This window comes from Myiozetetes cayanensis, unplaced genomic scaffold (assembly GCF_022539395.1).
Source record: "Myiozetetes cayanensis isolate MyiCay16 unplaced genomic scaffold, myiCay2020 scf46, whole genome shotgun sequence".
Taxonomy (NCBI): Eukaryota; Metazoa; Chordata; class Aves; order Passeriformes; family Tyrannidae; genus Myiozetetes; species Myiozetetes cayanensis.
The window spans coordinates 117526-140652 of record NW_026087698.1 but is presented as its reverse complement, the minus strand read 5'-3'; the positions used below and the strand labels follow the sequence as shown (position 1 = coordinate 140652).

Here is a 23127-nt window from a genome sequence, read left to right as displayed (position 1 = left end):
TGATCCTGTCTTTTTGCAAGCAAAAAAGCAAGCAGTGTAATGGAATTGGACTAAAAAAAAAGTTCAATTCCAGAGTTCAGAAAACAGCAATGATTCAATGCTTTGGAAGCTAGAAGGAAGCGTCATGAGGACCATCAGTGAGAAGAGGAAGGAGACAGTGAAGTTTGAAAAGAGAGGAACTGAGTCGAAAGGAGTAGCGTGCGAGAAAGTTAAAAGGAAATCTGAATGTCTCTGCATTCCAAATATGAGCCCCTAGCAAGTCATACAGTAAGTTTTGACTGAAGCCAAACTCTGTTTTGGCATATGTCTATCACACTTAGTGCATAATGCAAAGTCAGGATTAGCTCAGTAAGGGATAAAATTAGCACAAGAATCATGTATATATATATACATATATATATATATGTACTGTAGGTGCTTTTGATATATGAAAGGTGTAGAAATGTTAGTGAGAATAAGTAGGTAGAACTTTCATTCTCTTTTTTTTTTTTCTCTTTAACTTTTATGAACAATTAGGTAAAGAATTAGTTGGTTTTCTTTTTTGTCTTTGATCTGCAAGGAGCTGTGACTGTCTCCAAAATAATTATCTGGATAGATGCACACTGTGTTATCCCTATGAACTGAAAGCAGGTCACAGAAATAGGTCTGCATAAATGAACCTGAAATTGGCTATGGTCTTGAAGAAGATGTCTGCCTACATTACTTTTCCCAAAGAAAGTAATTTTTGAAAGTCTAATAATTCAAAGGCCATCGTTTTCTAGACCAAAAGTCTATTTATGAGGACTAGAAATACAGAAAGTGAGGGAGAAGTGTTTACAAGCACATCATTCCCCTGTCTGTTGTGTTGTTTCAGTACAGCCTGTCATCTGGGTCCGAGAAAACCACTTTTGGATTAAAACAGATTTTGTATAGATGCCTTTGACTGCAACCTCTGGAGTCTGCAGAAGAAAACTTCTGCTGCTGCCTATTCTTGTGTCTGTTCCTTCTCTTCTCAGCAGCCTCTGTTCTGCAACACACTCCTCTGCTTTCTCTGCGCTGAACTCCAGCAACGTCCTTCTGTCAAACATTTCCCCTCCCAGGAAGGTATATAAGTCTTTCCTCCCTGTGGAGGGAGACACTTCAAGTAGTCACGCTTTCTGTTCAGATGGTAATTGCAAGTTATGAGGTTAGTTCTGACCATAGTCCAGAAGAAGATTGCTCACTCACTGTGATGGATACTATCTACTCTGTCCCTGATGGATAGAATGTAGGAAAGAGCAATAACTTGTAAAAACCTGGCATTTAAAGGGCTGGACGGGACTCATGTCACAGGAGAGGATTTGTATCTGCAGCTTTACTTGAAAAGAAAGATATTTAAAATTTGTCAGAAACATAATTTTAACCAAGGTTTTAATTTTATTTGCAGTGCAGGAAAGTCTATTTGCTGCTCTATGTATTCTACATTTATTCTAGACTAGTGAACTCTTACAAAAGAAGCACCATGCCATTCTTTGTCATCAAGTCAGTATAGTAAACAAAACATTGAAATAAATAAATAAATGAATAAACATTGTGCTCTTACCTGTCCGTAATGCCACATAAATCTATCTGAAGATCACTGAAATTGCCAAAACCATTTTGTTGAACTGAGATCAGATCCACTGCTTTGTTACCAATGGAAATGAGTCTCATGCATCCTTGAAAACCACCAAGCGAAGTATCACATTCAGAAACATTTCTACTTCTAGGACAGCCTGAAAGAAGAATAGAAACTGGAGCTGAAAATTAATACTTTGTTGAAAAAAACTACGTATTCCAAAAGTAGACTGAACTTTGGTAATCTCCGTGTTTAAACTCCACATTTTAAGCTTTGTTAGTTTAAAGAAGACTTTTGCCTTTTGATTATGCATGATTGTATGACTGTAACAAAATACAGTCTTACTGGTTTTAAAGCATATGCAAAAAACATCATTAAAAGTATCGGTAAAGGATAACCTAAGCATCAATTCCAAAGAAATGAATGGAATCAGGTGTGGGCAGATTGACTGGGAGACCTTAGTCACAAAATTTTGGCTTACAAGGTCACATGATTTCATAAGTTTTAAGTCACAATTGAAGTCAAGATAAAAATTATTTCCTAAGTACAGCCATTTTATTTTATCAACTGTCAAGAAGATTTTGTAAAGTACTGAAGAGAATTTCCTGGTGCAGATCATCAGCGATTCAACTAGGAGAGATGCTCCACTGGACTTTGCTACTCATGGACACAGAAAAAATGGCTGGAAATGTGAAGGTCAAGGGCACTCTTGGTTACAGCAAACATGAGGCTGTGGAGTTTACAAATCACAAAGGAGTGAGCAAGAAAAAAACAAACAATAAACCAGAATTACAACTCTGGGATTCAGAAGAGCCAAAGTTGTTCTGTTCAGGACCTTGTTTTGAGGATACCATTAGAAATTACCTTGGGGAGCAAGAGGGTTGGATAATTTTCAACAGATATCCAGATTTTTCAATAAGTGTGGCATAGGGCCTGCAAACACAGTGATGGAGCTCCTGAGTGAGTGCAAACATAAGAAGAGAGTACAAAAAATGTGGTAGCAGGGACATGCAACTTAGAAGGGAATACAGAGACATTACCTGCATATCTAGGAGTGTAGTTAGGAAACCAGGTGGAGTTAAAACTTATCAAGGAAGCTGTAAGTGCAACAAAAAGGTTTCTACAGGTGCAATAGTAGCAAAAGGAGATTCGGGATGCGCTAATCCATGTGGCAGGAGAGCTAGTAACAAGAGTCTTTTGAAGAACTCTTTCCTTTAAGGCCTTTTTCTTCACTAATAAATTGATCCTTAGGCTTCTCATGTCCTAGCAGAGTATGAAAAAGGAATGCAGTACCCACAATAAAAGAAGAATGAGCCCAGGGTGCTTCAGGGGGTACTGCAGGAGCTGGTTCATGCCATTTCAACAATTGCCATTGTCATTGCGAATTTGCTAACAGTTTAATCCTCAAAGAGTCTTGGCAATTTGCTGAACATCTTCGTGATTGGAAAAGGCAGAAGTTACACCCATCTACAAGAAACTAGAGGGTAGGTAGAGTTATTGCAGGCCCTAGGAAATTCACAAAGCCTCTTAGAGGCCATTTCTGAATGCTTAAAGGACAAGAAGTTAACTTTAGCTTCAAGGCTAAATTATGCCTGACTGAGATATTTGTGTTCTTTGCTGAAGTGACAAGCACTACAGACAAAGGGAGAGCAGTGAGCATTGCATATCTTGACTTTAGCAGAGACTCCAACAGTTTTGTATTGTGTCCCTATCACCAGATTCATGATAGATGGGTGGGTTAAGCAGACAAATGATGAGGCAAAGTCCAGGTGGTGATCAGTGAACAGAAGGTTCTTCAGAGGTCAGCAGAGTATCCACACTGTTTCATGTCTTCACTAATGACTTCAGCGATGAGACAGAGTAAGCTTTTAGCAAGCCTGTGACTTGGGGCAGGGATCAAACGTTGGAGAGCAAGGCTACAACCTGGGCAGGCCAGAAAAATAAGCTGACAGGAACGTCATGAAATTCAGTAAGAACAAGATCAAGGTTTTTAATCTGAGATGGAGCAAGTCCGTGTAACTATCCAAGCTGGAGGATAACTGCTCAGAGAGAGGCTGAAAGGTCCCAGAGACCACAGAACAGATCGTGAGCCAGGAATGCACCCTTGTATCACAGAAGGCCGATGAAGTTCTGGGATATATTCTCCATATGTATTATCACAGTCTGGGGAAGTGGTCCTTCCCTCCACACGGCACCTGTGAGACCATATATGGAGTGCTGTAGTTCTGGGAAGACATCAATCCTAGAGTGAGGCCAGTGGAAGGCTCTATGATTGCTGGGAAGCTGAAGGTGCTTATGAGGAGAACCTGAAAGGTCTGGGCCTGCTCAGCCTTAAGAAGATAAAGCTACCTGATAAGATGACACAGAGAAGATAGAACAAGATTGCTTCCAAAACTGCACAGGCAAAGGACAAAACCAAAAACTGGCAGATTCTGATCAGACATGAGCAACAGGCGTTTTTACTGTGAGGGTGGTCAGTGTGAGAACAGTTTGCTCAGAGAAGTTGTGGGATTTCTGTCCTTGGAGCTGTTCAGAGCCCTGTACATCTCAACCTAATCAGTCCTGTTTAGAACAGAGGGTTAGACCACACAACATCTGAATGTCCAGCTCAGCCTTTGAATAACAATCTACAAGTGTGTAATCCTGTGGTTTATCTGTTGTCTTACTGCCCCTGAAATGCCTTGTTCACTGATTGCCAATTAATTAAACGCAGTTAAGAAATCAATAAGTTGCTTTGATCCTGATTTTATTTACACCATATCCACTGAGAAGTTTTTCCCTGTGGTAGCTAAATACTGCACTGCAAATGTTTAAATGGTTTTTATTTTGGACTTCTTCCAAGGGGTAATATTGCTTCTGGAATGATGCACAAGGGTCATCCTTTGATCTCAGCCAAACAATTCTGCCTTCTGGTTCACAGATTTGAAGACCTTGTTTCATGGTGTTAGAATGCAGTGAATTTTAAGACACTTCTCTATTTCACAGAGCTAATGGGTACTTTTGAAGTCCTGTAAAAACAGTGTAGAGGTTTACCATACAGGAAAACAAAATGACAATGGAAACTAGAAAATATATTCAAACGAGTGTACAACAACATAAATAATATAGATATTTTTTTGGAGAAATATAAATTAGAAAATGAACTAAACCCTAAATTTAACATCTCAATAAATTTAGAGAGTGTTCTGTTCTACTGAGGAATCAAACTGTTCAAAGTCATTATTACCTTTCTGCAGGAAAACATTCATTATCTAGTTGGTATTTTGCTTTAAAAACAACAAACCTAAAACAAAAAAACTCCAAATATGTAAAAGTCCAAATATGAACACAGTAAGTTTTCAGCACCACACACAGTTAAACAAACCAATGATAGGTCTAGCTATGTGCTTTACAACATTCTACAATTGAATGGTAACATAAATTCTTTCATTTCTGGCAAAAAAAAACGATATTCGTTTGAGAAATAGAAACTTCCAGTGGAGTTCATATTTCTGAAAAAAATAAATAAAAAGGACAGAGAAAGCAGTAAAAAAGTTTACATCTTTTACAATTAGGTACTTTACGAAATTTTGTCTCATATATCTTTCTTTTTTAAAATTTCTCTTTTGGTTCTGTTAGCGAAAAGACAATACCATTAATATTAATGAAATTGTGTTTCCTTATAATTGTCGACTGGATATTAAAGATAAGAAGAAATCCTCTCATCATGAAATTTACATTATGTGCTTACTGCAATATTAAATAATCTCATTTTCCCTTATAGTTACAATGACTTATTATTCCACGAACTGAGAGAAGTTGTAGATCCTTGATGATAGCAGCAATAGAAATTTGCTGACATAACACTGAAGTATTTCTGTGTTTATTACAGATTTTCCTAGTTAAGCACACATATTTCCTGCATACTTTGTATTCATTAGAAGAGGTAAACTAATCACCATGTCCCCAGGACATCTCTCCTGGAAGGCTGGTACTCATATTTTAACAACCAGCACACAGAAACATGGTAAATATTCATAAAAACTTAGAAAGAAAGTCGAAATGCATTGTCTAAATTTTGACAGTATTATATACCATAACATTTTAATAAACTGTTTTCTAAACTCAGAAACCCACCATTGGTACTCCCTAACTTTGTATGATGTGCGTGAGCTGCAGATTTCAGCCATAAGGTTGAAATCAAAGAATGTGAGGGGTAGACAGCCAGTTAGTATTTTCAGTGTTCTTGGAATTACAAATAGGAATGTCCTTGTACAACATAATTGAATAATGGTGCTGTTTGTAACTGCCCACGTCCCTCCTGATCTGTTCACCTGCCTCATCAACTCAGTTACTGTACTTAGAGTCTGCTTGTGAGGACGAAATTTATTTAACACCTATTCTTTCAAGGGATCTGTGGACAATGACCTGGTCCATACTCATTTAGGGGTTTGTATGCATTCTTCAGCTTTCTCAGAAATTTGAGATTTGCTAATAAATAGTTGAAGCATTAGTCTAGTACTGAATAATGCACTCAGAAGCTGTTAATCATTGCTACTATCTAGTCTATTCTCAATAGAATTATACAAACAACCTGCTCAACTCTACGTGTCATTAATGACAAAAACATTTGATCACAGATGAGATGATTGTCGATATAGATAGGGAAACAAAAATAGCTAAGTGTAGTGTTTTAGGTACAAATTATATTCTTCAAACATAGAAAAGTCATGTCACTGTGTTTAAAAAAAAAAAAAAAAAAAGATAAAAGAGTCTATAATATAAAGAGGATATTTCCACAGGTAAGTAAATAAACATTCACTTAAGGTGAAAACTTGAAGTAACCCCAGTGGAAGATTCTCAAAAAAATTCATTTAACAAAACAGTAAGTCTGCAACAAGAGAAACCTTTGTGTGTCTTTTTGATTGTCAGACAGGCTACACTCAATTATCACAGTATGATGTAAGTTAGGATGGTCTAAAAAGTGACCAAGAATTTAGGATGCTGATTGATTCTAGCCAACATGGTAAAATTTTAAGGAAACGGAAACTCACAACATCATAACAGCACCTGAAAACCAGATCTTTTAGAGATAGCCAAGCTAGGCAAAGAAGACTTAAGCCAAACCAAACAGTTCTCATAATTTGATTAGGTATGTGGGATATTGTGAACATAAATAAGCAACATATTTCACCTCCAAAGTAGAAAACATCTCCTGAAAAAACCTGCAGAGGTATGGAGGCATGAGCAGATGAGGTCACATCACCATCCACTACTACACTGATACGATTCCTTTTGACAGAGAGAGATACAGAATGCCACTGGCCATCGTTTAATCCAGCACCTGGAAGTAAAATTAAAAAGTCAATATTAAATAAATTAAGTGTAAACTTCCACTTTTTGTTCTACTGCCTAAATATTACAGCCTTGAAAGGAGGAGGGACTGATAGAGCAATCATAGCCCACGTAAAATCTCCAAGTGAAAGTGAAATGAAAAGAAATTAATAAGCACAGATGTCTTTTGTCAAGACAGAGCCTTGCTTCACATTTGACAAATGAAAAATAAAAGTATTTCAGTGAATAAGCCTTACTGTAGTAATGCCCCTAATTATCTGTAATACATCCATTTAATGTAATGACTGAGAAAACTATCCTCCCAGTCTAAGGAGGTTATCATTAAGACATCACTGTGATGGATGATACAGTATTTTACACATAATACGTATTTTTGCTGCACTGTTACAAAGGATTTCTTCATATTTTAAAATAAAAAATAGTCATTATATTAAAACACATCAAAATAGCAAAATCCTGTAAATGCTAAAATCTTCAGTAACTGTCATGTTAATGTCACAAGATAATTTTTCTTCCAGCTGTCTCTTTTATTGGACATGTGCAGGAAAATATTCTGAAGGTTTGGCCTCTAACACAAATTTTCATTACTTCTGGCAATGTGGGTGTAAGGTGCCACAAAGCAATAAACCTGTAGCCCTGATTCTGGAAAGCACTTATGTATACATAATTAAATAAATTCTACACAGGGCAGTGTGTAACCACATTATTATCTTTAACAAGTACTTTGAGTCAATCATGTTCTTGAGAATGCTTCAGAATAGAGATACTTCTCTCAGTGAAGAACAAAGAATATAACTTTTGAATTATGCAAAGCCTTTCCTTGACTACAGAGTGTGTATGATTTGTGGTCTGCGATTTCCCACTTGAAATTTCATGCATTTATATACTCCTCCCTAGAATGTGTTGTATATGCTGCAGAAAGAGTCCATCAGTTAAGAGACTCATTCAGACAGACGGAAAAGAAATAAAAAAAGATGAGAAGGTTCAAATAGCTAAATTCCAGAATAACTAGGATCCATAGATTGTTAGCTACCACAGCCTAAATAGAAGATCATCATACAATCAAGAGATAAACCCTAGAAACACATCATAAATTCAGATGAACTACCACCTATCTAATATCTCTAATACATTTAAGATAATATCAGTCCTACACACATTTTCTATCATTTTTTTTCTGTCTATCATACTTGAATCCGTGTACTTATTAGGGAACATGTAACAAGAAACGTTAAGCAATTTGCTTTATCCTCAGCCTCAAAGAGGTACTTCAAATGAATGATGTTTTCTTCAGTCACATCTCTTCAATACACTATTTTTCCCTTTAGAAATCAAAGAATCATAGAATCATATAGGATTTGGGGCTAGAAGCGACCTTTAAAAATCATTTAGTCCAATCTCCCTACTCTTTGCAGGGACTTCTTTTACTGGATCATGTTGCTCAAAACCCCATGCAGTATAACCTTGAACATTTCCAGGAGTGAAAATGTTATGAACACCCATGTCTAACTCGTTTCAGTTTAAATTCGTTACCCTCTTGTCCTACAATTACAGATCCTTGGGGGTAAAAAGAAAAACAACAACAAAACCAAACCAAAACCCTCTGTCTCTGTTCTTGTTATAGACCTTCTTTTAAGTATTGAACGGCCACAATGAGGTCTCCCTAAAGCTTTCTTTTCTCCAGGCTGAACAACCCCAGCTCTCTTATCCTGTCTTTATGGAGAGGTTCTCAAGCCCTGATTATCCATGGCCTTCCTCCGGTCACACTTTAGCAGGACCATGTTTTTGTTGTGTTGGGAACCCCAGAGGCAGACACAGCACTTCACAGAACAGAAGGGGAGAATCACCTCCCTCGACCTGCTGTCCCCACTGCTTTTTGATGTAACAGTTATCTTTTCAGACAGCAAGTGCACACTGCCAGCTCACGTTCAGATATTCATCCACCAGCACCCCCAAGTCTTTCTAAGTAGAGCTGCTCTAATTGCCTCATCCCCCCAGCTTTTACCACCACTGGGGACTCCCAGGACCCGGGTGCAGGACCTTGCATCTGGCTTTGTTGAATTTCTTGAAGTTCATATGGGTCCACCCTTCGAGCCTGTCACGGTCCCTCTGGGTTGCATCCCTTCCCCGAGGTGAATCAGCTGCACCACTCAGGTGGGTGTTGTCAGCAGACCTGCTCAGGATGCACTCAATCCCACTGACTGTGTCACTACTGAAAATATTAAGTCCAGCAATAAATTTTGCCTTTTCATTTCAACTGGTGCCAGGATAATTGCTTTTAGTTATGCATCCTGCTTCATTAACTTCATGTTCTGGTGGGCAAACCACGTCCCAAACATTGCAATTTTGACTGTGAAGGTAGGTAAGAGACTATGCTAACATAAAGAGTGCTACTTCAGGCAGTCAAAATTTTTTGGTTACTGGAAAATTAATTATAGGAATTTCTCACTTTTTGGTTTGTTTACTGCGGTTCACCACACTGACCTCGTCTATGGTACTGAAATGGATATTTTTATCTCCTCTTTGTAGAGGTAGATGATTAGAGATACTCTTGATGTTCCTCTAGCTCAAGGTAAGGCTTCCTAAAAGTCCTTTTTATTAAGTCTGGGAACTGAGGAATGCCACTGTGGGACCACAAGATACCTGGAGAAAGCAGCTCTTTGTGGCCCTTAAACTGAGATTGTTGATTAAATTCACATGCACAGATTTGCTTGTGTGGAGCCAGAAAGTGGTACAATGTCTAAATGTTGAAGGGCAATGGTCTATATTCCATCTGAAAATCATATTTTCTGGTGCTCTACCATGAGTTTAAAAAATGCTTTACCAGACATAAGAGAGCAAAACATAGCACTTATTTTTTTTAGTACATAATGAAGTACTAAACAAGATGTTCATTTATTCTCAGCAGTTCCATAATTTTAAATCTAAGTATTAAAAAAAGTGTCAGTAGGACATCTTGTAGAACGATGAAATCCAACCTTAGGAACACATACATAAAAATACAGTGTATGGAACTTATTAGGAAATCAGTGAGAAACAAACAAAAAAAATTAGAGAAATTAATTTATGGATTAGATTGAAGTATAACCTCCAAATGCAATGACTGTTAACATCACTTAATTAAAAGTTGCATAGAAATTAAAAGCTGGTTAGAAATAGAGGGTCATAGAGGAAACTGTGTAATAAGATCTAAGATTTACACAGGTTGTAATTCAATTTGGTCTCATTCAACACAAATTAACTTTGAGTTGATTCCTTTTTTTTTTTTTTAAATCCATGTTATTTCTTTGTGAATATTTGATGACCAACTTGCAAAAGAGGTTGCAAAGGAAAGGTACTAAATAACTCTTCTGCAGAGGAAGGATATGGATTATTATACCTTAATTACTCGTGAATTAACACCTCATTCTCCTCTGTTTTATATGGTTGAAGAAATTCTTAAAAAACACAGGATAATGAACTTAAGAACTGTGCACAAGGAAATGTGCTCTGATTTAATTATCAAGTATTACATGTGTGTGTGTGTTTGTGTGAAAGTCAGGTCATAAGTCCTTGCCTGTAGGGGAGCAAACCTGTCCAACCATCCGTAATTTAATTACTCAATCTCCAAACGCAGACTCGAATCGCTTCAGTGAGTGCTAAAATAAACACTTCAAAAACTCAAGGAAAATTCCCCATGTGGTTCTGTTAGATAAATTCTTTCTCAGAAGAGAATATGACTTTGCAGCAGTTTTTGCCTTCATAAAGACAAACACAATTCCTCCTGTTAGACTTTATGAACAGTAAGCTTAACCTAGCATGAGAACATCAAATTCTGTTTCAGCATAGAGTGTCAAGATTTATTTCAGGATGCTTTAAGCTTATATTTTATGTATTGTGTTGCAGCTTTAAAATTCAATAAATTGCTCTATGTGAAATAGAAGCTGCTAAAAGTGCCAGCACTTCATCTGGTCTGTTAAAATGACAATGCGTGGCAACAGTTTCTTTAACATACACCACCTAATAGAACAGCAATTGAAATAGCTCTTAAAAAAACCAAATTCATCACTACTAATTAGCTGCCACTGACATTCTTACTAAGGAATTGACATTTTCAAATGGTGAGCCCAGGGAAATCTCTTGTCATTGAAATGGTACTCTTTGTGCATCATTTATTTTAGATTATAACAAATACCAGGGCTGACCCTATTATCACCCACAAGAACGGGATCAAAGTATTTATGTAAATTTCAACATTATCTGTGGTCATTACTGGCTTATACTCTTTTCCTGAGTTAAAGTAACCAATGGTTTAAAATCTTACTTTTAATCATGATCCACCTACACAAACCTAATGAGCTTCAGAGTGATGTTTAACCTTTTTTTCTTTCTTTCTTCCCCCTTCCTCCCCACCTCAAGGGAGTCTTCATTTTGTAGGAGAAATTGAAGTAAGGAATCAGTCTGAAAGAAACAGGGTCATGGAACTAAGATAAAGGAGACCTCATCTGCAAATCCTGTGGCTGTTTCTTTGCTCGGTTCTGCATTGCTCTCTTTGTCTGCCTTAAGTGGAATAACAACTTTTGTGAGCATTTTAGATCAGGGTTTCTTATCTTATATTTGTACTGATTATAACTGGTTTGGGGGTTTCTTATTTGTTTTTCACCTGTTCATTCACTTGACACGTTACATAACTGGAACTAATTTGGCTTCTTTTCCACTGATAATATTCTGTTTTATGAATATGAAATGAGAAATACATGCTTGTGTACAGGTCTAAATAAATCTAAGATCAGTTGATGCTTTGGATATCATAAATGTTTTCTTTTCTGCATCCAAATTCACCTTTTCTTCTATGATATATTCCTCCAGCTAGTGGACTCTGGTCATCTTTATCCATATAGAAACTACTCCAATCCCAGATTAATTTCCTAATCTTCATATATCCTTTGTAATCTCATTTATCCACCTGATCTCTAATGCGCTGGTTTTCCTGCCTGAGAACTCACTCTGGCAGGATCATTTTGTCCATCTACAAGTAAAGGGCAAAATTCAATCAGTTTTCATAAAGGATGAGAATCTCTAAGAGGGCTGATGGAATGTCAGCAAATCGTGTGCTACTGACGAAGTGCTGCTAGGTGAAGCTGTTGGTATTATCATATAGCGATGTTACTGATCCTCAATATCTTTTAAAAAGTCTTGGAAGATGGAGTTGATGTCGGCTCTGTCCTGCTCTCATATTTCACCAAATATGGCTGGGCCAGCAGTCTTTTTGTCCCCACATCAAGTGCTGACAGCAGTGAGAAAAACTGAGGAGAGTCTTTGTGAAAGGGTCCCATTCCTCCTGGGCTGAGTAAAACTGAAAGTTGGGAGCTGCTCCTCAGAATCCCAGTTGGACATTCTCTAACATCTTTGTATCTTAATATATTTGCCTTATCCTCTTGTTCTTATATATTTGTTTGCCAATACAAAAATTATTCATAAGAAGACGACAAGGTACTGCTTTCTGGAAACCTCAGTTTCCCCTGGCGGGCTGCATAGCAGTGCACTGTCCAAAGCAGATCATCCAGTCTCAAATCAGTGATTAACTACAAAAGTGACCCTTTAGCTCTGAGGTTTGACTTTCCTCAAGTTCTATTTTTTTTATTGGTTTTTTGTTTTGTTTTTTTTTTTTTTTAGATTCAAACTTGTCCTAGCTTTCTCAAACGCAATTTATTATTGGACATCTACTGTCTCTGTTTAATGGACATATCCGCAACTGAGAACTTTACAAAATATTTATAATGATGTATACCTTTATAGAAAAATTAGTTACTTAATACCTTGTGAAGGCACAGACAAATGGTGAAGAACATCTTAATGGCTTAGCTGACAGAGTAAGTGATTACACTTCTTACACTTCACAACAGATGAGGCTGCTTAAATTTCCCAGATTACACACATGACATGTACATACAGCATGCAGGTTAAGCTGAGAACTCAGTTTTTCATTCAATATTATTGCAAGCAATTTCTACTCATCCGTGGGGAAAAAAGGAATAAATATGTTCGTGACAAAAGAGAGCATTTAGAAATAATCATGTTTACAATTCACGCAAGTAAAGCACAGTTGCACACATACTAGTCATAAAAGCAAGTCAAGAATGTAGGTACTAATTCAAATGGCTTTTCATTAAGTTGTTTCCTTTATGCATAGAAGCCTTGGATTTGATTTGTTTCACTTCTGTTACCTGCGGTGATGTCACTCAGCACTCTTCCTGGTTTATGAAGACTGATTTTAACTTTCCCATCGCTCAGGTATAAGAGGAAACCACCTGAAGGCAGGTGTAGTTTGCCGGATAAGAGAAGCCCCTCCTTGTTCCAAGTGCGGAACTGGAAACCGACCAACACTTCGTCCTGCCCTGAGGTGGCTGGCAGTGCCAGGTGACTGCTGGAGCCCAGGAAGGTCACAGGAACCACCTGTGGCTCTAAACACGAGAAAGACACGTTGCCCTAGAAAGAGGTGAAACAAATACGGCGTCGGGAAGAGTCACGAGAATTCCTCTGTGGAAACTGCGAAGTTTCAAAACATGGTGAATGATGTTTGAATGCGTCAGTCTAAACGTCAAATATGCACATCATCAGTTTGGGCAGAGTTTATGTAGCTGTTTGACCAGAATGGGTTCATCTGCCTTTGTTTATTCCTAAATTACATGGTTGATTTAATAGTACTTCAAGAGTTAGACAGAACTGCCTTGTTTCTACCTTGTCTCAGCCTCAGGAAGCATCTGGGACTTGACAAATTTCTGAATGTCAGAAAAAATGACACTGAGTATATGCAAATACTTACATGGGTCTAAATGCCTGTATGCAGAGAAAAATGTTGAGCTTGGCACTGCTTGTTTAAATTTAAGAAAAAACCCCATGTTTTGCTAGACCAAGACACAGTTTTTCTAAATTAATGTAATTGTAGATGTACAATAACTCCAATATTTGCCTTTGCAAACTGAAAAATTCCACGTAAAAACTCTTGCTAATTACATAGTTCATAAATGAAGGTCAAACAGCACTATGTGGACTAGATCATGAGCTGGGTTAGGCACCTAGCCTTTACTTTGTGCTTCTCCTGAAATCTCTGTTTCTTTGGTAAATTTGTGGTTGAGTTCATTGAGATAACCCTGCATCTATGCTCATCTTGAATGATGCAGATAAAAAGTCTGAAATAGGAAGAATGCATTTTTTGCCTCTGATGTCAGTTATTACTTTATGATACTTGATAATAATACAAAATGAACTTTGATCTAATGACTTACTGGCATGATTTGACCTAAAACTAATTTATTCTGTTCAAATGATTACTGAAGATTAACGTCCTTGGAATTTAAAACACACTTAACTTCATTCAACTCAAAGAGGTTTAAACTTTTGATTTTACATAAAACTTTGACCATTTAGTAAAGTTATAAAATCAATTTAAAAAAAATCCTCACTAGTCCCTGGCATGGCAAGATATTAAAGTTTATCTATTTTCATTTTCCTCAAGGAAAATGCACAAATAAGTAAAAACTTTGTCTCATGAACTCAACTGTGAGAAATGAATGGTCAGCTTAACTGACCCTTTGTGTAAAAGGTAGTCATAAGATTAATAAACCTTATTAAACACTAAAAACTGGCCATTTGCAGATTCTCCAAGCAAAATCTCTATTTAACAAGGCTTCTCTGATAACACAGATACTTTCTGGAGTATGTACATTATAAAACATCTCCTAAACATCTTCTAAAACATCTCCAAAGTTTTGAAAGTAGCACAACAATTCAAATCATTTGAGATTAAGAGAATCTAGTCCACACAGAGCCTGTTATAACTGCTCCACACTGCAGTATCCATCAGCATCATGGACAAAATATTGTACAGAGGTACCAGCTTAGTTAATTTTGTAATATTTCAGGTGAGTTTCACATGAGAAGAGATACCTGTTATTCATTTTCTCTAGGATAGAAATCCAGATTTGATTGTTCATATTCTGAACTGAGATGTAAGCCAAAATACATGGTTCTTGAAAGTAATTAATATTTTGTTGATTATTTTGAGCTGATTTCTGTAATATCTCTGCATTCCCTGCTACCAAATAAATAAATATTGCAGATAGAGATAACCCTTTTATTACTGGGAAGGGAAAAACATTTCTAGGAAAGCTTCTGTACCACAGAGGAAATTTGGTTTGGTATGGAACAGCTTCTGTGACAGATTTTGATAATGTAACTGTTCGCCATGTCACAATAAATGCATTAAAGCCACCAACCTAAACTACATTTCTTCAGACAAATGACATCATAAATTGTCTAATAGAACTTATTGGTCAAAATTATAATGCTCTGGACAAAGCAGAGAGGATCTGTGTCCTCAGTGACTGCTGCTGTTCTTAGTCAGGTACATGTTCTTCTTACTCTGGTAGAGAGTCAGAGATTTGATTGTTTCAGATACATCTTATTTTACCCCTTGACTTTTGTATGAGCACAGCACAACAGTGTGGTATCAGACACACCTAAATATCAGCTAAGCATCTGAAGAATAAAATGCATCCTGCATTTTCTACTGGATGAGTCTATACAGCAGCAAATCAAAAATAGCCCAATAAGCTGATTACTTGAATTTTCTTTCAATACATAACATAGATTTCACTAGACCTGTGTGTTAACAGACTGGACACAAAAGTAGCTGCATTTTTTTCTCTATTCTACTTATTTATTCTTTCTTTCTTAACTATGAATCTCTTACCACAAAGTAGATCTGAGATTTATGCCTCCTGGCCAGGTCAATAACGTTCACTTCATTATAATAAATATTTTCAAAACACCCATGAAAGTTCCTGCGTGACAACGTCCCTGATTTTCCAGGCACTGGGATCCCTCCAAAGCTGAGCTTAGAAAGAGAAGAGAAATCAATGGTACTATTAAGTAATTTTCTATGGAAAGAAGTTGACTGTAACGTAAGAGCAGAAGTCAAAGGCTGGCCAATAGTGAATTTGCTACTTCTTGGCTACTTCATTTTATCACGTTTACATATTAAAAGAAAAAGCTAATAAAAAATTTAGGCTATATCAAGTCATATGTATGTACAAAATTATTCTGAAATGTTGGGTTTGGTTTGTTTTGTTTTTTTCCTTCTGAGGATGTCTCTTGACAGTGGCTTAGATCAGTTTTCAGGGTCGGGCAAGGCCACGTACATGCAGACTGTGCAGGACAGTGTGAAAATGATCAACAACTTCTTTAGGAAATTTGAGCCTGACTTCTCCACTGTGTGCACACCATAAATACCATAACAGACAACGAGAGTGCATCAAATTAAATTATTCTAGGGCAGATTCAAAACAAATGAAAGGAGGTACTTTTCCCTCTTTCAAAATGCCTTGGCAGTTCCTTGATATGGTACTGTAGGATTACTTAGTTTCAGAAAGAGATAGGAAAATTTAATAAAAATCCATTGGGAGCTAATAAATTCAAGAATATCACTCTGTCTAAGTAAGTCCCTGAGGCAGAAGCTGTTAGAAAGCAGTAAATTATTTTAGAAAAGCATTGCCACAAGGATGACCTCAGTTATGCTCTAGTCTATGTTTCTGCTCTTGGGCACCACCAGAAACAGGATGCCAGTGTAAGTGAACTTTTGAGCTCACTCATTTCAAAGCTATTCTGGATAACATTGTATGAAAGCTCAGTTTAACTATTTATGTTTTAATTTTGAAATTTTGCTTATTTTTAAAAACATTTTAATCAAAAAAGCCCCAAAATCAAATTTATCATGCATTATGTTATTAAAGTTAGAAACTCTTATAGTTAGAGAAGCAATTCTAAATGCAGTATTTTGTTCTTTTTTGAAAGCTTTAATACTTTCTTTTTACTTTTGTTGTTAACATATACTTCAAACTATAGCGTGTGGAAGAGAGGAAAACGTAGTTCACAATATGGATTGATTTAGTAAAATATATCTATTTGGCAACGAGTTATTTTATTAATTTTTTTGATTGGTATGATCCTCCAAACTTTGATATTGTGGTTTACATTAAGAAATTCTAAGCTGATATTTTTAAAAGGAGATACTGCAGACATGGAACAGCATGAAATCTTACTCTAAACTGCTTAAAAAATGGAATGAGTACAATAAAGTCTGCAGGTTCCAGACACTCTGTGTCTCCTTCTCTCACCCAACAAACAGGATAAGGACAAATATAAAGCAGCCAGTCATCATATTACAGCTGTGAAATATTGGTATTTTTAACAATAGGTGGGAAAATTTCACAGTAAATTACATCTACTCCTTTTCATGAATATACCATTTGTTTAAGCGAGACTTTTTTCACAGTATATTTTTAGGATCTAAGAGGAATTTAAGTCTTAATATAAATATTTCTAAAATGCTTTTATGCTGACTTATTCTAATTTTCATCAAACTTTATATTAATAACATTAATATTGATAAAATAATAACATTGAGTTGGGTCTCATTCACTATGTTTAAATACTGTTTATCACATTGGTAACTCTACTGAAAAGAAGATATTAAAATAATGAGTTCTGAGATGAAAAGCATGAAAACATTGAGCCACTAGTCTAGTGGAGGATTAGTACTCTAAGAAATCTCTTTTTCTTTGATTCATTCCTTTAGGTGACAGAAAATCCCTAAAGCCTTAAGCACCACAAACCTCCTAAGTTCTGTCTCCTTTACCTGTTTCAAAGAGTTTGCATAACAAAGGTAATAAATGTAATAAAGAAAAGGTAATTTTCACACCTCGTAATCAAGGTCCAAATAACTGAATTCTCCTTTTGAGTGAAAATGATGAGTGTGTTTATCCACTGTAAAGTTTACTTGATTGTTAAAGTGCTCAATGAGAACAGAATGCCAGTGTTGATCATCCAAAAGGCTGCCCAGGGTAATATTAACTTGGGCATTAGAAGGATGAGTTTTAGTATCACCTTGAAGGAAGAAAAATAAAAACTATTAATTTCATTCAAAAATTCAATATTCAAATATATACTGCCAGATTATCATACTCTATACAATAAAATGAACTTAACAGTTTAAAAGAAGTTGTAGTCAAATAATAACTAATAACTATGTTAGACTTCATGAGGCTGTAGCTCTTACCTAAATTAATGAGTAGGGACAGCTTCCCTTTAGTTAATTCCAGGGTGATGTAGTCTCCATTTTTTCCTTCTCTGTGGAGGAGAATTCCATCACTTTGCATTGTCTTAAACTTCAGAGAAATCACATCTTTCAGTGCATTCATGAGTTTTTGATTTAATGTGTAAATTAGACAACTTTTCCCATCAAAGCCAACCACCTCAGACCCTAGAAGTAAAGAAATGAAAGGTAATGTATAATGCTAGGTCTAAAAGAAATATTTACACTTTATTTCAATATGATGTGAAGTCCCACCACTGACATCTCTGGACCCACCTGTGCCCAGTAAACTGTAGCTAATTTCTTCCCTGAATATTAAGACTGCCCTACTTTAGTGATGATACCATAACTCTATAATAAAATGAGGTGAGAAGAGGTCTGGCTTCCACTCAAAACCAGCCCAGTTTGATGCTGACCTTCCTTGGGGAAAGGGAAAGAGAAAGGGAAGGTCCAAATGATTTTACCCCAATAATATAAAAGAGTATCTGTCAAAACCAGTACACACTGACGCACACAAAAGACACACACAAAAGGACTGGTAACATCATAAAAAGCTCATAGAGTATTCACAGTTCATATATAAAGAAGGAAAAAGTAATTACCCTTGAAAAATACATTCGTAAAATGAATGAAGTTGTAAAGGACACTCAATAAAATACGAAGTTATTTTTCAACTGATTGGTTGACTTCTTGCAAGTCAAGGGAAACCCATTATCTATTTATATTACATGTATTATATTTATATAACCTCACTAAAAATATTTCTCCGTATTGTCAGCATGGAAATGAGCTGAATTCAAATTAATTATAGTACTTAAAGTTAGTAATTTATATTCAATTTTCAAAAACCTCCAGTCAGGTGAATGCAGCTACATTTTTTTAATAAGATTTCTTTATTTTCCTTCATATCTTCTGTCATAGTTCGTATTCTTTAGCAAGGAATTTTTCTTTCCTTTCCTCCTGCCGTGTGTGTGTGCTCTGTGATGGGCCAATTAGTTGAACAAAAGAAGCCCTTAATGATGGAGATTAGTTGCCCTGACAACGAAGGGGGGAGTTGGCTGATGTGTGACTGGAAGGGGGTGGAGGCTGGGGGGGAGGAGACTCTCTCTCTCTCTCTCTGCCGGGGTGAGAGGCTGCTGTGGGCTGCAGACACTGCCGGGCTCCTTTGTTTCTTTTCCTGTCGGAGGGGAGTTTCTGGCTGCTGCTCTTGGCTCACCTCCGGCTGACTGCAAGCCCTGCTTACAACGGACCCTAATCAGCTGAAGTTTGTGAGTTTTCTTCCATTGGGAGAACTTTCTGTTTTATTGCTGTTGTCTTCCCTCCCGGTGTGCCAAGGATCCAACAGCGCCACCTGGTGACGGGCACTGGACATTACAAGTTCTACTCCTCCCATGATCCAACAGCGCCACCTGGTGACTACAATAGGACACTACAAGTTTTTTACACCTTCAGTGACCCAACAGCGCCACCTGGTGAATGGTACGGGACATTACAAATTTTGCATCTCCAGTGACCCGACGGCGCCCCCTGCTGACTGTGGTTGGAACTGCACCAAAGGGTGCAAGAAATTGAACTATTTTCTTTTTGCCGGTTTATCGGTTTTGTTCTTAAAGGGGATTATTGGTGGGTATAGGAGTATTACTTAGTTATTTCACTTGGGGTTTTTTTTTTTTATTTTTCCCGTGTTCCTGTTAATACACACATACCTTTTAATAAAGGGCTGTTATTTTCCCTTTTCCATAATTTGTTTTCCTTCAATCGGAGCCTCTTAATTTTGGATTTATAATTGGAAAGAGAAGTTTGGGTCTTTTCCTCCTAATTCATCCTCAGCAAAAGACCCTTGTCTAATTTAAACTGGGACATCTTCATAATGAAGAATTCATTTACCAAATATACAATGAATAAATATGACATTCTACCTAAATATGAGTCCTAGAATGACTACTTTACTTCATGATGGTTTTGAATGAACGTGGACAGTAAAAGTATTAATTAATGTTGAATTAAAATAATGAACGTGGAGTAGAATAGCTTCAATTAAGACTTCAATAAGACAACTTGCACATTGTTATTTATCTATCAAACCAGCTAACTGGATATATTCGTAGTAGGCACTAATAACAGTAGAATTTGTTTTGATTGAGAACATAGTCTTATTGGTTATCAGGACAAGAGCATAAACAACATTAATACTGCTTTCCACAGTCCCTTACTCTATTCTGCAGCACTAGCTCCTAAGAAGCAAAATCTACGCTGTGTACATTTGGAAAATGAACAAAATCGAAGTTTCTTCCCCTCAGCCCTGTCCCCCACCTCAGACATCAATGAAGATTTTATGAAAGGGCTGCACATGTTAACCAAAAACCTTATAACATTTCTCACAAGTGTTTGTCTTCATCATCTATGCATTACCCTAGAAACACATTCAAAGAGCTGTGAGACAGATAGCTTGGATGTCCTACAGGGTTATAAGGATAAAAAGAATACAGGCAACTAAGGTTTTCCTCTCATATTTGCCAACTAATCACAGCTTCTACTGGTTACTGGGCTTCAAATCCCTCTCCATGGATTTTCTCTACTCTGCTGTTGTAAATAAGGAAAATAAAATGGGTTGTTTTCTTTCATGAACACTCATCTTTTGTTTTCACGATTTGCAACGTGTCTTTCTCAAACTAATGTAACCTAAACCCTTAGCATACTGTGAAAATAACTTTGGAAATCATGAAACGCCTCTGAGAACCTGGAAATTCTGTAACCCACCTCATATGCCGTAGGACCAAGAGTCCTAGTGACCCTGAGCAAAAGCTTTAGTTGAAATATTTTTGTTTGAAAAACTGCTTGATTGTTTGTTTGTTTAATCTTTAAATCAATTGAAATTATGGCTAATGTTCTACAGGAAAAAAAACCTTAAAACAATGTCATTTTGTTATTTGGCTGTTATTCCAGTTATGAAGAGGATATGAAGTCCTTTCTTTGCCTGATGTAACTGTGCTGTCGTTTTTAAGCATTTCAGCCAGGAAAGGAATTCTCAAAAAGCCTCAAAGTGTTAAAGAACAGTGGAAAGGGGGTTGTGTATCACAGTACCCACAGTACTTGCTGTGAGGTACATCTAGCAATTTTAAATATGCAGTATGCATTGAGTTTCCAGTTACCTTTCTTCTACAGTTTTATATTTTTGTCATTTTCACATTTAAACCTATCTTTCTGCCACACAAAAAAACCCCAAAACAACAATAAAAAAACCCCCAAATTTTTGTTTGTTTCTTTGCTTTTATTTTTAGACTACTGGTTTTCAGAGGATGAAATTAGAGTGTTTTAATGAAGGGAGAAAAGATTAAGCCAAAGACATTCCTAGTATCCTTTTTTTTAGTGTCAGGGCTTAGCTTGTGTTTTATATGGCTTTAATTGTCACAATCTGACATTTCAGGAACAAGGCACAGGAAATGTCTGCAGAGATTCATCATTCTCTTTTGCACACAGTAAATAGGAAGGACTATCAGGCAGAGGCTTGAGACATATTTTGGGGTGGGGTTCAGCACAGAGTGAGGTTCAGTCGAGGAACAAGCAGATTTTGTCAGTCCACATGAAGTAAGGTAGAACACCTGGAGGTATAAAACATCTTTCTTTCTTTCTTTCTCTCTTACATGAAAAAGACTGCAGAATGGGAGCAAAAAAACCTGAGGAACGTGGCAGAGACAGAAGAGTAAGGACTGAAAAGAACTAAAAACAAAAAAAATACAGGGGAACTCTTTAATGTTATTTGGCCTTTCTATTCAATAAATGCTAAGAGGAAGTAATGGAAGGACCACTTGTCTTCATTGTACCTGATAAATGGAGGAAAAGGCTGGAGACAAAGAATTAATGTTTTAAATTTTTAAATATATTTTAGAACTATAAGACTGTAATCACCTGGTTTGTCTTCACCAGCAACCACTGCATTGAACTACTAAAAGCACATGGTAATTCTAGATGTTCAAAATAAGTACAGAAATGATAAGAAGTCTGCAATTCATTTGGAATGAGAGCATTTATGCTTAGAAAAAATAAACACTTCTAGAACATAAAACATCACTAATTCAGAGAAAATCTTAACCAGCTTAAAAAAAAAAGTTTACATTATTTTTAACACCATCATGTTCTTTTTGTACTGAATTATAGTGAATGATGGATAAAGTAAATATTCATTCTAAAATCATCCTAGTCTTAGAAGATAACTATAGTTGACTTGCTTCCAGAAGCTACTTATAGGACTGATCCTGTAACAAAGAAGTAAAACACGGATATATATATAATCTTCCTTAAATGCAGTTAATGACCACAGAAAAATATTTCAGCTTTGTAACTGCTTATTCTGAATGTTTTCTTTTTTTAGTTACATGAAGATTTTTTGTCCTTTAGACTCATAGTTTTCCATTACTTGGCAATAGGCATAACACAGAAGAGAGCCATATATATATCTTGCAAGGTGTGATAGTTATGAGAGCGAATGCATATAACAATTAAAATCTGGACTACAGGCACGTTCAAAAGGGAGCTCTTCTGTTTGGAAATGTTTGAGAACGAGACTTTGAGTAAGGATTTAAACATTGTCAAATGCACAAGGTAAAGGAGTGGGAAGAAGCAAAGCTGATTGGCTTTCAGTAAAGCCTAAAGACAGGAAAGACTGTACTCTCATCAAGTACCACAGAGATGAAGTTTCAGATGGAAGACTGAGATGAGCTTTCAGCTGGGAATGATGAAATCATGTGTTCAGACTCCATTTTTAACTTTTAGTCGTCCTGGTACTTACAAGAGTTGAGGGTAAGTTGAATATGGTCTTGATCACATTTCTCAGTGACATTAGGTTGTTCCAGGAACCGTAAATCTTGTCCCCAGCCCCCAGGCAGGTGTCACTGAGGATGTTGTGTGAGCCCTTCTACTGGAATGAGGAGTCTGTTTTCTGAGATGGGGAAGTGAACCTAAATTCTGCATTGAACGAATAGTTCTCCTGCCTGCAGATTGAAATTTTCAATATCCTTTTTTCATGGTCTTTTATTGGGTTTACAAAGTCAAGTTTAAGGCAGATAGGCCAGAGATGTGGTTT

The 23127-nt window shown here is 36.6% G+C and overlaps 1 protein-coding gene across 1 annotated transcript in view; it reads right to left on the bottom strand.

Moving 5' to 3' along the window:
* The window catches only part of CNTNAP4 (contactin associated protein family member 4), a 146992-nt gene that overhangs the window by 47306 nt on the left and 76559 nt on the right, over positions 1-23127 (bottom strand). Inside the window, exons 5-10 of the mRNA XM_050330957.1 lie at positions 18009-18212; positions 17652-17836; positions 15645-15788; positions 13117-13378; positions 6750-6899; positions 1562-1733 (exon numbers count right to left, since the gene is read on the bottom strand). Of these exons, the coding sequence (XP_050186914.1) occupies positions 1562-1733; positions 6750-6899; positions 13117-13378; positions 15645-15788; positions 17652-17836; positions 18009-18212 (1117 nt within the window). The remainder of the gene's footprint in view (positions 1-1561; positions 1734-6749; positions 6900-13116; positions 13379-15644; positions 15789-17651; positions 17837-18008; positions 18213-23127) is intronic.